At 44.7% G+C, this 15,290-nt stretch overlaps 1 protein-coding gene across 1 annotated transcript in view; it reads right to left on the reverse strand.

Moving 5' to 3' along the window:
- The window catches only part of TTC34 (tetratricopeptide repeat domain 34), a 154,995-nt gene that overhangs the window by 56,235 nt on the left and 83,470 nt on the right, over nt 1-15,290 (reverse strand). Inside the window, exons 5-6 of the mRNA XM_044278347.1 lie at nt 12,622-12,895; nt 7,920-8,134 (exon numbers count right to left, since the gene is read on the reverse strand). Of these exons, the coding sequence (XP_044134282.1) occupies nt 7,920-8,134; nt 12,622-12,895 (489 nt within the window). The remainder of the gene's footprint in view (nt 1-7,919; nt 8,135-12,621; nt 12,896-15,290) is intronic.

A 15,290-nucleotide genomic window follows, 5' to 3' on the forward strand; every position in this document is an offset into this window, starting at 1 on the left:
GATTCTAAATGTAAGACAGCTTCCTTGCTGGGACTGGCCGGGTAATACAGGAGGTTTATACCCAAATTTGCTAATTTGGTGGACCCATTAAACAAGTTATTAAGGGGCACTGCGGGGGGCCCAAAAAATCGTCCCGAGTGGGGACCCCGGCAACAAGAGGCCTTTGAAGCCGTGAAGGAGGCGCTGACCAGTGCCCCGATTCTGGTTTATGTACGATTCGACAGCCCATTCCTGCTGTACACTGACGGAACATGGTCTACATGGTCTGGAGGCCGTGTTATCCCAAGTCCATGAGAGAGTTATTGCCTATGGCAGCTGGTCTCTGAGGGAGTCAGAGCGCAACCCTGACAACTATAGCTCTTTTAAATTCGAACTACTGGCACTGGTGGTGTCCTTGACCGAAAGGTTTGCCTAGTATCTGACAGGTGCAGAGGTGACCAGGATGACGGACAACAACCCGTTAGCACATCGGGAGAATGCCAAGCTTGGTGCACTTGAGCAGAGGTGGTTGTTTTGCCTTTCTAAGTACCATTACCACATCAAGTTCCGGTCTGGTAGGGAGAACGGCAACGCCGACGCACTCTCCCGAGTCCCTGTGGGGTTGTCGGTTCAGTGTGCCGATGAGGAGCTATAGGCCACTGAAACTCCTGACCTTGGTCGATTACCTATGTTCCAGAACGTGGCACATTCAAGTAGAGTGGCGTCCGGGATGCCAATGGTGCATGGAAAGACGTTGACTGATTGGGAGTGGGTCCAGAATGGCTGCCCGTACCTGTGGAAAGTAAATGAATGGGTCCAGACCAAGAACTGGCCTCGGCCAGAAGAGCAGGCCCGTCTGACTTCAGAGGGCCAAAAGTTGTTGAGGCAGTGGGATAACCTGACTGTTACCCAGGGCATCCTGTGTCGGACCACATACTTGCAATCAGAGTTGCAGTACCGGCGACAGATTGTCATCCCCATGTCATTGGGACCGACGGCTGCCCAGGAAGCCCATGCAAGGGGTGCCTATTTTGGGAGAGATAAAACATTTAAGTGGCTCCAGCGGCTGGTATACTGGCAGACATGGTGGCCAAGTCACGTCTTAAGTGTCGGCCGTGCAGGCTGAGTAAGAGTACTGGACAGCGGGCTCCTGTCCAGGCCATCCAGACCTCAGCACCCCGAGAGCTCCTTATAATCAATTATGTACAGATTGGGTACTCTACCTCGGGACACTCATACTGTTTAGTCATGACAGATCATTTCACAAAGTATGCGGTGCCTTTACCCACCAGAGACCAGACGGCAGAATCGGCCACTGAAGCGGTCTGCAAACACTTTATTCGGGTGTCCACGGAGGATACATTCGGACCAGGGGGCATGTTTTCAGTGTACTCTAATGAATGAGTTGTACCAACTGGGATCGAATGCTCCCGCACCACCCCGTATCACCCCCAGGGAAATGGGGCGCATGAGTGGTTCAACTGCACCTTGCTCCAGATGCTGTGGACTCTGGAAGACAGCCAAAAGGCTCAGTGGCCCGAGTACCTACCTGAACTGATGTGGGTCTATAACAGGGTACACACTGACCACTGAAGAAGGAGCTGGAATAAGCTCCGAAACGCGTATGGTAACATAATCCCATGAGAAACAAACACGGCATTCGAGGATTAAAAGCGCTTGAAGAGAGGGATCGGTGCTCTTTCACTTTGATACCCAGGAAAGCTGGATACTTGCTGCTGAGATCGGTAATCTGGTGTAACTCTGCAAATCTGGACTATAACTGTATTGAAGATTAGAGTGACCAGACCATCTCAAAAATAACGCATTGACACCTGACCACCGAGGATCCCGAAAATCTTCCAACTTTTACCGCAACAAGCCAAACCGCATTGTATCACTGCCAACATCATCTTCACTGCACGTGGGATGCCACGAGTGAGGTTAATAAGTCTGGTATCAACTGAAACAGTGAGTAAACCATTCCGGTCTATTTTGTAAGCAGGCAACTAAAAAACCTAGCGGTATTGTTACACCATCTGAGGGATTACCCTCTCAACGATCCTACCTGACTAATTCCTTGACTCCGGTCACAACAAGGAGCGAGTTTATAAAACTCTCAAGAAAGACTACCTTTTGTTACATCATTTATTCACCACTGGATACATTTAAGGACATTATATGTTTTAAGTTTCTTTTTAGTATTTTAAATATGTTTTAATTACCATATGTTACTACTTCTAATAAATAACGTGTAAATTAACCCTCCGTGTGGCATTAAGTGTCTGGTGTGCCCTACTACCGTTACCTACTCTAATGAATGAGTTGTACCAACTGGGATCGAATGTTCCCGCACCACCCCGTATCACCCCCAGGGAAATGGGGCGTATGAGTGGTTCAACCGCACCTTGCTCCAGATGGTGTGGACTCTGGAAGACAGCCAAAAGGCTCAGTGGCCCGAGTACCTACCTGAACTGATGTGGGTCTATAACAGGGTACACAGTACCACCGGATACTTCCCACATATACTCATGTTTGGGAGAGCCAGACAGGTGATTGAAGATCTCCCCATGCCCGATGCGATGGAGCCACCACCCAGAAATACCACCACATGGGTGCAAGAGCACTGCAGCAGGCTGAGAGCAATCCACAAGGTTGTGGGAGAGCGCCTGGGACAAGTGGTACACCCTAACCCGTGAGAAGTGCAGAGGGATGGGTATGCCTCGGGTAATCGAGTGATGGTCAAAGCCAAGCGGCCATCTGGGAAGTTGGATGGGCGGTGGGAGGTGGTCCTATATATGGTGAAGAGGAGGGTAGACCCTGCCATCCCGGTCTATGAGGTAGAGCCAATAGGGACTGGGGGGCCCTCACAAAACTTGCACCGTAACATGTTGAGGCGTTGTAATTTTGATGAGCCAGTGTGTGTGGAGAAGATTCCTTCTCCTGCTGAGAGTACAGAAGAAATTCCCTTAGAGGAGGAGGAGAAGGAATGGTGTTCCCTGCCTCGGTACCCACAGAGGCTCCAGCCGTAGCAAGTTTGCCACCCAGGGAAAGTGTTAAGCGGTCAGCAGCTCCTCTCCCATTAAATGTGCCTGTCATCCCCAGTGCTTCTGATCCTGTCACTCTACGAAGGTCAACAAGGCCCAATGCTGATGTGCCCCCACAGCATTATGCCCAGGATGAGTTTGTATGGGGAGGGATTTCCGAGGACTACAACCTCTTGGGGGGTGGCATGTGAGATGGGGAAACAGCTCTTCTTGTCTGAACACTGTGTAGATTAAATGAAATGTTCTGGACTGACATTATGCTGTTTGGCCACAAGATGCCGCTGTTTCCTAAACACAGCTACAGACTGCACATATATCTCCATATTCATTAGAGAGGGGGGTTTTACACAGTCTGAGAGAGCAGCCATCTTAGAGGGAGGGGAAACTAAGGAACTGTGTGAGCACAGAATCTGACCACATCTAGGTGTGAGAGCATCCCTCAGTGACCAGAGCTGCAACTAAGTGAAGCTGATCGTGTCCAAGACCCTGATTATGTGCAGAGGAAGGAGGATTGCTGCCAGGAACGCTGATGAGAGCAGAGGAACAAAGCAACATACACTGCAGTAACGCATGCTTGTTGGAAAGACATTTGTTTGCTCAGAGTCACCAGCGGATGCAAAGCAGACCCAGGTCGGTAAGATCGTTCACGCACCTCATCACAGTGTTGGTGCCTAGAGACTGAGAACAGGCCTGTAGTTAGATAGGGTTTATGTTTGTGTCAGGCCACAAGTGTTTCTACTGTTAATTTCAATGACTCCATAACTTAAAGTGACATTTCAAATTGGACAGCTGATAAAATTTGCTCAAACTCAAGCCAGGCTGGCATTTTTTGCTCAGGAGGAATACTCAGGCATGTGCTAAATAATCTTCAAAGGAGAGAAACAAAAGCGAGCGGCACTCACCGATTTGTAGAAAAGGTATTCTTCAATCCATAGCAGGAGGTGGGTGCATAGAGTGCAAACACAGCATCAAGCGACAGCCGTTTCGCGCGTATGTGCTCTTCTTCTGGCGCACATACGCGCGAAACGGCTGTCGCTTAATGCTGTGTTTGCACTCTATGCACCCCCCTCCTGCTATGGATTAAAGAATACCTTTTCTACAAATCGGTGAGTGTCACTCGCTTTTGTTTCTCTCCTTTGAAGATTATTTTGCACATGCACTGCTGCTACAGGCTGAGCACCACCGCAAGGCATCACTCCTCGGTACTCACTCCATATAGCACATAGGTTGGTGTAGTGCCACTGATATACCTTTTCTACAGTTTTACATGACTCAGGCATGTGCTACAGGACCAGTTATGGGAGGGAGAATACTGTAGAACTTGCTAAGATCGTAAGCTGTTGTGCTGCTCCACAGGATAGCCCGTAACACACACCCATACAGTGGTTCTTGTTTTTAGGGTAATAGCAGGTAAGGTGTGGCAGTTTAGTTGTGCCTACCATTAGGTAAATCACTGTACTTTCCTCCGTAATCCATCGGAGTGCACCGTGCTGTGCAGCACAAGGTTCTCAGCCTTCGAGCTGGGTGTATGTACATCTATTGTATGTTCTCAGCATGTGTGGTTTGTGTTTATTGCCACATTTAAGTAAAATTCTGTTTTGGCAAAAGCTGGTGTTGGGGGTTGCTTTCCTCGTTCGTGACTTCACTGTATCCTGGGGAGCCCACCCATGTACACGGCTTACATTTAGACCATTTTCTATACCTAAAACTGCCTGTCCGTCCCCTTCCACACCACATCCCTTTTTTTAGACCTGGTGTGAGCAAGGAAGAAGTCACAGATTCTGCCACAACATGACTTGCGACAGAATCTGTGCCAGATCTGTTCGTAAATGACCTCCCAAGTTTTTCCCCATCAATCTGCAGTACCCTATAATGACAAAAATCTAAACAAAATGTTAGCAATCTTTCCTAATCTATTGAAAAGGAAAAACTATTAACTTAACTATTCAGACCATTTACTCAGGACTTAGTTGAAGCACCTTTTGCAGCAGTTACAGCCTCCAGTTTTCTGTTTGCACATCTGGACTAGGGATTTGCTGCCATTCTTCTCTGCAGATTCTCTCATATGCATACAGTTTTGAAGGCAACTATCAGTGGACAGCTATTTTCAGGTCTCTACAGAGATGTTCGATTGGGTTCAAGTCAGGCCTCTGGCTGGGCCACTCAAGGACATTTACTAACCTGTCCCTAAACCACTCCTGTGTTGACTTCGCTGTATACTCAAGGTCATTGCCTGGAAGGTGGACCTTCAGCCAGTCTGAGCTCCAGAGCACTTTGGATCAAGTTTGCATTAAGAATATTTCTGTACTATACTCCATATAACTTCTCCCTGTCCCAGCTGCTGAAAAACACCTGCTCAGCATGATGATGATTCCACCATGCTTCACACTAGGGATGGTATTGGACAGGTGATCAGCATTGCCTGGTTTCTTCCAGACATGATGCTTACAATTGAGGCAGAAAAGTTCAATTGTGGTTTCATCAGAGCAGAAAATCTTTTTTACAAACCCAAGGTGGGCTTTTATATGACTAACTAAAGAGAGGCTTCTTTCTGGCCACTTTGCCATAAAGCCCAAATTGGTGGCATGTTGCATTGATGGTTGCAATTATGGAGGCTTTTCCCATCTTCACACAGGATCTTTGAAGTTCATCCAGAATGACGATTGCGTTATTGATCACCTCTCTTTCCAAGGCCCTTCTCCCCTGATTATTTAATTTGGTGGTGCAGTCAGCTCTAGGAAGAGTTCTGGTTGTTCCAAACTTCTTCCATTTAAGGATTATGGAGGCTACCGTGCTCCTGGGAACTCTCAGTGCAGCAAACATTTTTCGCACCCTTGTCAAGATCTGTGCCTCCACACAATCCCATCTCTGAGCTCTACACACAGTTCTTGCATCCTCACGGCTTGGTTTGTGCTCTGATATGCATTGTCAGATGTGAGACAGGGTTATGTCATTCTAAATAATGTCAACTGAATTGACCACAGATGGACTCCAATCAAGGTGTAAAAACATCTCAAAGATTGACAAGAGAAATGGGAGGCTCTCGGAGGGTCTAAATAATTATTTCCTTGCATTTAAGTTTTTGTTTTTTAATCCTTTGACGATATGCACCATATATGTACGGCACATGTTTTCTTTTTAAAGATGGCACCCGCTCTGCTCAAGAGTTTCAGACACCAGGCACCTGGAGCTAATGTCTGTGAGTGAGAATAATGTGTGGTGACTAGGGGAGCTGTTTCTTTGTTGTGGTAGCCTCGGTCCCTCTGAAGGATCTGGGGCTACCACAGCAATAGTTCATATGCCAAAGGCAGGGCTCCATAAGAACAAAATGGAACTCCCATAGGGTACAGTGGTAATTCATTGCAGTTTATGGGAGAAGCGATCTGAGCATCACACATTTAAGTCTCTACATTGTTCTGAGGTAGGTTAGCAAAAAAAAGAATAGACTACACAGGGTTTGTTTGCAGCCATAAAGCAACAGCTGCACTGGCCCAGTCCATGGGTCTGCATGGGAATTGCTTACACAAACGGTAGGGTTTTCTTAACCTGAGGCTACTTACAAAGTTGCCTTTAAAGAACAGTTTCAGAAAGCCAAATCTGCAGCTTTTATTGTACCCCTAATTTTATTCATAAGATGAAATAAAAGTTGAATTATTTTAATAAAGGCTCCAGATTTGGCTTTGTGAAACTGGATTTCTGACAGTTGGTCTGCTGTTGCAGAAACCTTTTGAGCCATGGAGAGAGCACATTGCATTAGAAGAAGGAACTGTGGTGAGCATCCTTTTATTATTGTTTTGCACGTCTTTAAAAAACTTAGTACAAACAATGTATTATACACAGTGGCAGGCTGCCCATAGACCCTAGAGGAAAACTTCCTGGTGGGATGATGCTGAGGAGGTCCAACTGAGCTCTTCTCACTGTAGCTGGCTGTGTGCATAATTATCTGATGCTCTCGGCGTTAATTAAAGCTGGGAGCATCAGGTACTTATTTACCTCGCCAGCCACTGCAGGTGCCCTCATGAAATTGATTGTAATCGCTGTCCTGAATGGAGATAGAGTTGAATAATGCAGGATGCCATGGGAGAATACAAATGTCATGGGGACACAGGCATCTAAGGCCGCAGCCTGAAAGAGGCTGATGGCTGCAACAGAGACAGCAAGCTATTTTTAAGATGAAAATCGGGCGGCACTGCGGTGTGGGTGCACGATCCGTGGGTGTCCCCCAGATGCTTATATGAAGAAAAGGTCGGCACTCCTTCTGGTATAATTCTCAATATTTTATTCGCCACTTTTGGATAGAAGTGACGCGCGTTTCGGCACGTACAAGTGCCTTTCTCAAACTCATGCAAATGGCAAATGGCCTTTGCATGAGTTTGAGAAAGGCACTTGTACGTGCCGAAACGCACGTCACTTCTATCCAAAAGTGGCGAATAAAATATTGAGAATTATACCAGAAGGAGTGCCGACCTTTTCTTCATATAAGCAAGCTATTTTTAGTCTTGTTCCTTAGCCACTAAGGGAGCATACTACTGGGGCACTATAGGGGCATTACTAGGGGAATTTAAGGCAGCATGCTGAAGGTAGGGCTAGCTTGGTGCTGGGCCTGCATCTCACCTCCTAAGCCCGCTGCCCCATATATTAGAGGAGAACAAAACATGGCAGCTTTTGATGGCCACCACAAAAGGGTAGCTGCTGGGGTGGTATTTTGTGCTGCACTGTGGTATTTGGTTCTGCTTGGGTGGTATTCTTTATGCTGCACTACAGTTTTGCTGACCCCACCTACTTGTGTTGCATACGCCTTCTGGGGGCCATTTCAGATTCCCAGTCTGCCCCTGATTAAACACACATCTACGTTAATATATAAATGAAACACAAGTTTACACATTGTGATGTTACCTGTGAGAGGCTTTGCCGTTCCCTTTTATCCAAAAACTTCACAAGAATTTCCAGCTCATTGCTGTTTTTACCAGCTAAGGTAGATAGTTCCTGAGCTGCTGTCAGAATGTTACGGCACTTGACATGGAGGAGTCCATACCTGGCTTTACCAGATTCATCAATGGCGCTGTTGTTGAAAGACGTCTTAAGGTGTGTGAAAGCATCTTCATATCTTTCTAAGATAGGAGGGAAAGGAATTAAATGTGATTATAACTACAGGTCCTTCTAAAAAAATTAGCATATTGTGATAAAGTTCATTATTTTCTGTAATGTACTGATAAACATTAGACTTTCATATATTTTAGATTCATTACACACCAACTGAAGTAGTTCAAGCCTTTTATTGTTTTAATATTGATGATTTTGGCATACAGCTCATGAAAACCCAAAATTCCTATCTCAAAAAATTAGCATATCATGAAAAGGTTCTCTAAACGAGCTATTAACCTAATCATCTGAATCAACTAATTAACTCTAAACACCTGCAAAAGATTCCTGAGGCTTTTAAAAACTCCCAGCCTGGTTCATTACTCAAAACCGCAATCATGGGTAAGACTGCCAACCTGACTGCTGTCCAGAAGGCCATCATTGACCTCCTCAAGCAAGAGGGTAAGACACAGAAAGAAATTTCTGAACGAATAGGCTGTTCCCAGAGTGCTGTATCAAGGCACCTCAGTGGGAAGTCTGTGGGAAGGAAAAAGTGTGGCAGAAAACGCTGCACAACGAGAAGAGGTGACCGGACCCTGAGGAAGATTGTGGAGAAGGACCGATTCCAGACCTTGGGGGACCTGCGGAAGCAGTGGACTGAGTCTGGAGTAGAAACATCCAGAGCCACTGTGTACAGGCGTGTGCAGGAAATGGGCTACAGGTGCCGCATTCCCCAGGTCAAGCCACTTCTGAACCAGAAACAGCGGCAGAAGCGCCTGACCTGGGCTACAGAGAAGCAGCACTGGACTGTTGCATGTCATTCGGAAATCAAGGTGCCAGAGTCTGGAGGAAGACTGGGGAGAGGGAAATGCCAAAATGTCTGAAGTCCAGTGTCAAGTACCCACAGTCAGTGATGGTCTGGGGTGCCATGTCAGCTGCTGGTGTTGGTCCACTGTGTTTTATCAAGGGCAGGGTCAATGCAGCTAGCTATCAGGAGATTTTGGAGCACTTCATGCTTCCATCTGTTGAAAAGCTTTATGGAGATGAAGATTTCATTTTTCAGCACTGACCATGGTATTACTGTGCTCAATTGGCCTGCCAACTCTCCTGACCTGAACCCCATAGAGAATCTGTGGGATATTGGGAAGAGAAAGTTGAGAGACGCAAGACCCAACACTCTGGATGAGCTTAAGGCCGCTATCGAAGCATCCTGGGCCTCCATAACACCTCAGCAGTGCCACAGGCTGATTGCCTCCATGCCACGCCGCATTGAAGCAGTCATTTCTGCAAAAGGATTCCCGACCAAGTATTGAGTGCATAACTGACCATAATTATTTGAAGGTTGACTTTTTTTGTATTAAAAACACTTTTCTTTTATTGGTCGGATGAAATATGCAAATTTTTTTAGATAGGAAATTTGGGTTTTCATGAGCTGTATGCCAAAATCATCAATATTAAAACAATAAAAGGCTTGAACTACTTCAGTTGGTGTGTAATGAATCTAAAATATATGAAAGTCTAATGTTTATCAGTACATTACAGAAAATAATGAACTTTATCACAATATGCAAATTTTTTGAGAAGGACCTGTATATTGTCACCTATTTCTTCTAAAACTTTTGTTCCTGAATGCTACATTGATTCTACCATTTCTGAGGGAGCTGACATCATGCAGAGATCCTGTAAATAGTAAGAAATTGAAACACAAAGTAGAAAAAGAGAGTCTTAAAGAGGTCCTTTCACCGATCCTGACATTGTGAGCTAAGTATACAGACATGGAGAGCGGCGCCCGGGGATCTCACTGCACTTACTATTATCCCTGGGCGCTGCTCAGTTCTCCTGCTATGCCCTCCAGTATCTTCGGTCACTAAGTTATAGTAGGCGGAGTCTACCCTTGTTCTGCTGTAGCGCTGGCCAATCGCATCGCAGATCTCACAGCCTGGGAGAAAATAACCTCCCAGGCTGTGAGCTATGCGCTGCGATTGGCCAGCGCTACAGCAGAACCAGGGCAGACTCTGCCTACTATAACTTAGTGACTGAAATCTCCGCCTACTATAACTTAGTGAACGAAGATACCGGAGAGCATAGCGGTAGAGCGGAGTGGCGCCCAGGGATAATAGTAAGTGCAGTGAGATCCCCGGGCGCCGCTCTCCATGTCTGTATACCTAGCTCACAATGTTAGGATTGGTGAAAGGTCCTCTTTAAATTATAAAATGTTTTAAGGATTTGCAGTTTGAACAATATTTATGTATATGAATGGTCCACCAATTATCTGATTGCCAGGATGTTGCTGGAGACGTGAATGTTTTCATGGTGTCTATTTAAATCAATGCACCATCAATATAATTAATGGAAGAGAAACTTTTTAGCTCTTTAAAGACATACTAAACATTATTACTCTGTAAATATCACTTAAAATCTATGACTATGATACAACTAGTCTCCAAAGACATGTTACTTGTAAAGTCTTATACTAATGCACAGTGTCTTGTGGCTAAGTCCGGTTGTAAAATTCTAGTCATCTGATGTGGTGAATGACTCATGAGGTATTAAGTTTATGGTCTGTAGTCTGTGTGTTCTTTTTCTAAGTCTCATTTATATCTTTTGTTCCTCTTTACATCTTTTCCCACATTTCCAATAGAGTAGTATCTGTGCAATACTTTAAGCTCAAGGACCTTGGGTCAGTGGATACCCACTGGGACAACTTCACTCATTCAAGACGCAGTGGCCCTGATTTACCATTCTGGATTTTTGTACATCAGTCTCAGCAAATAGACTTGCTTATTTCAGATGCACCAAATTAATTAAGAGGCCTTGCCTCTTAAAAATTTTGGTGCGTCTCCAATTTTAAACTGCCTGACATTGAAATGTGCAGCTTGACACTGGTGTGGATTTCAGCTCTATGCCAAATATTTAAATTATGGTAAATATGCTGGCCCATTGTGTCCTGTCCCCCTACCACCTGATCTTGCTTTCCTAATGGCCATTAAAAAAAACTTTTGTGCACGACGTAAAAAGGGGGTAGGTCACAGTTTTTTGCGATTTTCTGCTGCAAAATGTGACCACCACCTTTTAGACAAAAAGGGCAAACAGTCTGACTATATAAAAAGGACAAGAATGTATTTTTGTCCAATGTTATCAATAATTAAAGTCATGGGCCCTCTTAAAGGACCAGCTCCATGGATCTAGCAAGGAACTTTCTAAACATAATCCACTAGTGACTAGAAACCCCCTTATAATAACTATGGAAAACTTGGTTGATTGTGATAGATTTCACTGGTCGGTTACAGGTGTATGTGAACGCTTAACAAAGTCAGGCCCCCTGTTTACCCCTCCTTTTACTTGCTAGGGGTCTCCAAGCCTGGTGAGCACTGGTATCTGCCTAGTTCTGCCTGGTGGTGACGCCGTCCTATGGATTAACCCAACTCTATTTGTCAGCTTTGAGTCTAACATTTAAAGTGTCCCCGTTATTTAATTTTTTTAATATTATATAGGAGCAGTGATTTTAATACTTTTGTAATATACTTTATTAGAAAAATGTCAGCATTTTATTAGAAAACAGAATGTAGTGTCTACTTAGCAACACTATAACTGAATATTGCACAAGAGAGCCCATCTTCAGCAAATACATTAAAGATACAGAGCCAGGCTTCTCATCCTACCCTAGCTTCTGCTTCCCCAACCCAATCCACTGCCTCCGTACAAGTGCCCTAACATGTTTGACCTGTCCCTGCCTATCTGACTTGCTGCCAGTGCTGATCACTGGCAGCTCTGATCATTTCTATTTTCCGTGCAATTCTCTTTTAGTTAGTGAGCACAGGGAAGAAAGATGAGAATGGGGCTGCAGCAAACAGTGCTGACAATAAGTATACAGGAACATACTGTAGTATAAGTCAGTGTACTATGTTCCTGTATTTCAAAGTGCAAAAAGTAGGCATGTGGCCCTCACCATAATCCATATATTCTTTGTTGACTTGTTATAATCCAACATATCATTGAGGATGGGAATGTTTCTGTATACTTACTTTCAGCACTGACTGCTGAAGTCCAAATAAGAAAGAAATGAGCAGAGCTGCCATTAACACTGGCAGCACTGCCATTAACACTGATTAACACTGGCAGCAAGAAAGATTGTCAGGGACAGGCCAGAAACATGGTAGGATACATGCAAGGAGGCAAGGTCAGAGTTAGGGAGAGAAGTGGCAGGCTGAGAAGCCTACCTCTGCAGGTTACACATAGCCATCTCTAGTGTACAGAAGATGCTAAAGAAAGACTCATTATAGTGTTGACATACTGTCTTCTAATAAATACCTAAATTGCCCTAATAAATTATATTACAAAAAGGATTTAACATTAAAAATGAAATAACATTTACACTTTAAGAACATCAATAATATACCCCATGGGTAAAAATATGATGAAGAAAGGTCCCTTAGTTAGTACTATACATTTAGGTCCCTCAAAAAAATAAATAAAAAAAAAGACATATAATAGTACAATTATTTTCTCATCCTACCTTTTGCAATAAGGATATCTGTGCACAGTAGATGAATTTTTCCTTGCATTTTGTCAATTTTACAAAGCGATTCTGTGATTATCTCCAGGTCCTTAAATACGGGGTCACTTTTCAGGCTCTTATTGGCATTGAGTAGCTGGGTCAGACCCGTACGGCTGTGCTCCTGTAGCCAATTCACCACCTGTAACTGAGCCTCTGGCTTCAAAGAGCGGATCTCCTGGACAACATAACCTGCATCTGCTCTGAAGGCCAGCACCATGTCACACACCGCTTCCTTTGTGATTAAAAGGAGAGGGAAATAATTGGTTATGACCAACAAAGACATTGCAGTCAAGTCATTAATATCCTAATGGTAATTAACCTCTGGACATGGAAGGTTAAGAGCAGTGTAAATGATCTATTGTTAGCACAGGTAAATAGAATAGTTGGGAAGGCACCCAACTTTTTATAACTGTAGTGAACTTCTTTACTATCTGAAAAAGGAATGTGAAAATAAATCTTGCAGGATTTATAATTTAACCCTTACGTCCTTTAGATGGGGACTTTCAAACAGGCATATGCATGGAAAGTGCAATTAGCATATATCCAAGCAGCCACTACTGATAAAGGCTTAAAGGGGTTGTCCGATCTCAGAGCTGAACCCGGACATATCCCCATTCTCACCCAGGCAGCCCCCCTGACTTGAGTATCGGACCAGTTCATGCTCCAATGCTCTCCTTTGCCCTGCGCTAAATCGCGCAGGGCAAAGGCATTTTTAGGAGTTCCGGTGATGAACCAGGCTCTCCATGGGGCTGCCAGGAAGCCCGGCACTGATGGGTGGGCTTTAGCGCAGTAAAACGGCTAGGGCAGCGCTAAAGTCCGCCCATCGGAGCTGGTGACGTCACTGAACACACTGCTAAACAAAAGAGCTCGTGCCCTGCGCGATCTAGCACAGGGCAAGGGAGCACATCGGAGCATGAGATGCTCTGATGCTAGCCTCAGGAGTGCTGCCTGGGTGAAAATAAGGGTATGTCCGGGTTCAGCTCTGAACCCGGACAACCCCTTTAAGGTGAAAATGTTCAGCTTATGACTAGATGTCCACTTGATAAAGAATTCAGCACTAAAAGCAATCCAGTGGATTGCGGGAATCTTTATTATATTTACTCTGGCTTGGGAACCATCTCCTGCATTCACACCTCTTAAGTGATGTGCCATCAAATATATTATAAAAATAGATGCCAAAGAGACAACCCTACTCCATCCCGTGATTCTTCAAGCCTCTGGCACCTAACACTGTAAGCGGTCTCCAAGTGGGTAATGCAGTGACTAGTAAAGGGTTAATACTCAGGTTTACAGTTTATCTATGCATCTGGTGATCCAGAAAGGCTATGTATGAAAGAAAATAGTTGAGCTGGCAGCCTTGGTAATAGGGGACTGGCCCTATTTCCCCCTGGTAGAGTTGTAGGGAGTTCCTAGCAAGTAAGGCTAGAGGGAAGACCTGTTTGGTGCGTGCCGCTGCCAAGTAGGCCTAGAAAGTACTCTTTTCCAGAGAGACACCATGACAGGAAAAGTTGCCAGAGAGGCAACTATGCAGAGAGACAACCTCTGAGGGAAAAAAGAACTGAATACTTGCAGAAGGTTGAGGATCATTAAAGGATGCTACACAAACATTAAAGACCGTAAAAGTAACACACTTACGGATTTTCAATTTACTGCATGTGGTTAGGGTTAACTGCTTCTGGTTCCCATCATAATTTTAAGATGGACAATGACCATCCATTTTAGGACTGCACCCCACAGTTGGGACACCTTTGGTCATTTGGGAAGATTGCATGGTATTTAGAGAGAGACTAAAATGAGTCCAGCATACTGACTATTCCCTATACAGGGGAGAACTACTACTTTGTACAATAATTTAAAAATGTGTCTACTGCTTGTGATTGCACTGTAACACCCATTATCTTCAGCACCCATTCACCTAACATCAAGGGTACTCCAGCCATAACAAGGCAGGAGGTCCCCAAAGTTCAAGTTATGTGCTGAGGGAAAGAAGTGTTGCACCCCACTCAACATGCACACGCGGCCTGGGGAGAGTGCTGGAGAGAGGTATTAGCCACTATAAGAACTATGACCACCCTCATTGCCACTGCTACCACTCTCAATCTCCACTACAACCCTGATTGCCTCCACCTGTGGGCCAGCATGCTGCAGTCACGTTCATTAGCCTAGTTTAGCAGCTTTTGCAGCTTTTATTGCTGACTGTGATCGGGTGAGAACTGCACAGTACATAAATTACTATTTGAGAAATTGTAGAAAGAGAAACACATTGCTGCATCTAGAGGAAAATGAGATTTGAGAAACCTTGTTCTAGCCCAGCAGGGCACGAAGTAGAATACATGAAGTGACTTCAAAAATTATATCCAGAAAACCATCCACCTGTTTTTTGTAAAGGAAATTACATAGATATTAAAGTGTAACTGCTGTTTCATTTTTTTATGCCCTAATTAGTGTTGATCGAGCACCAAAGTGCTTGTCTTCTCTGGCCGAACACATTGGTATGCGCAAATGCTCCACCCAAGCATAATGGAAGTCAATGGGAGAACCCCAGGCACCCTCTGCTATGAAGAGAAGAGGATGTCTGGTTCACAAAAAAAGGTTAGAAATTAATGGAAATCCCATCAAAATTGTTT

Source organism: Bufo gargarizans, chromosome 2, assembly GCF_014858855.1.
Source record: "Bufo gargarizans isolate SCDJY-AF-19 chromosome 2, ASM1485885v1, whole genome shotgun sequence".
Classification (NCBI taxonomy): Eukaryota; Metazoa; Chordata; class Amphibia; order Anura; family Bufonidae; genus Bufo; species Bufo gargarizans.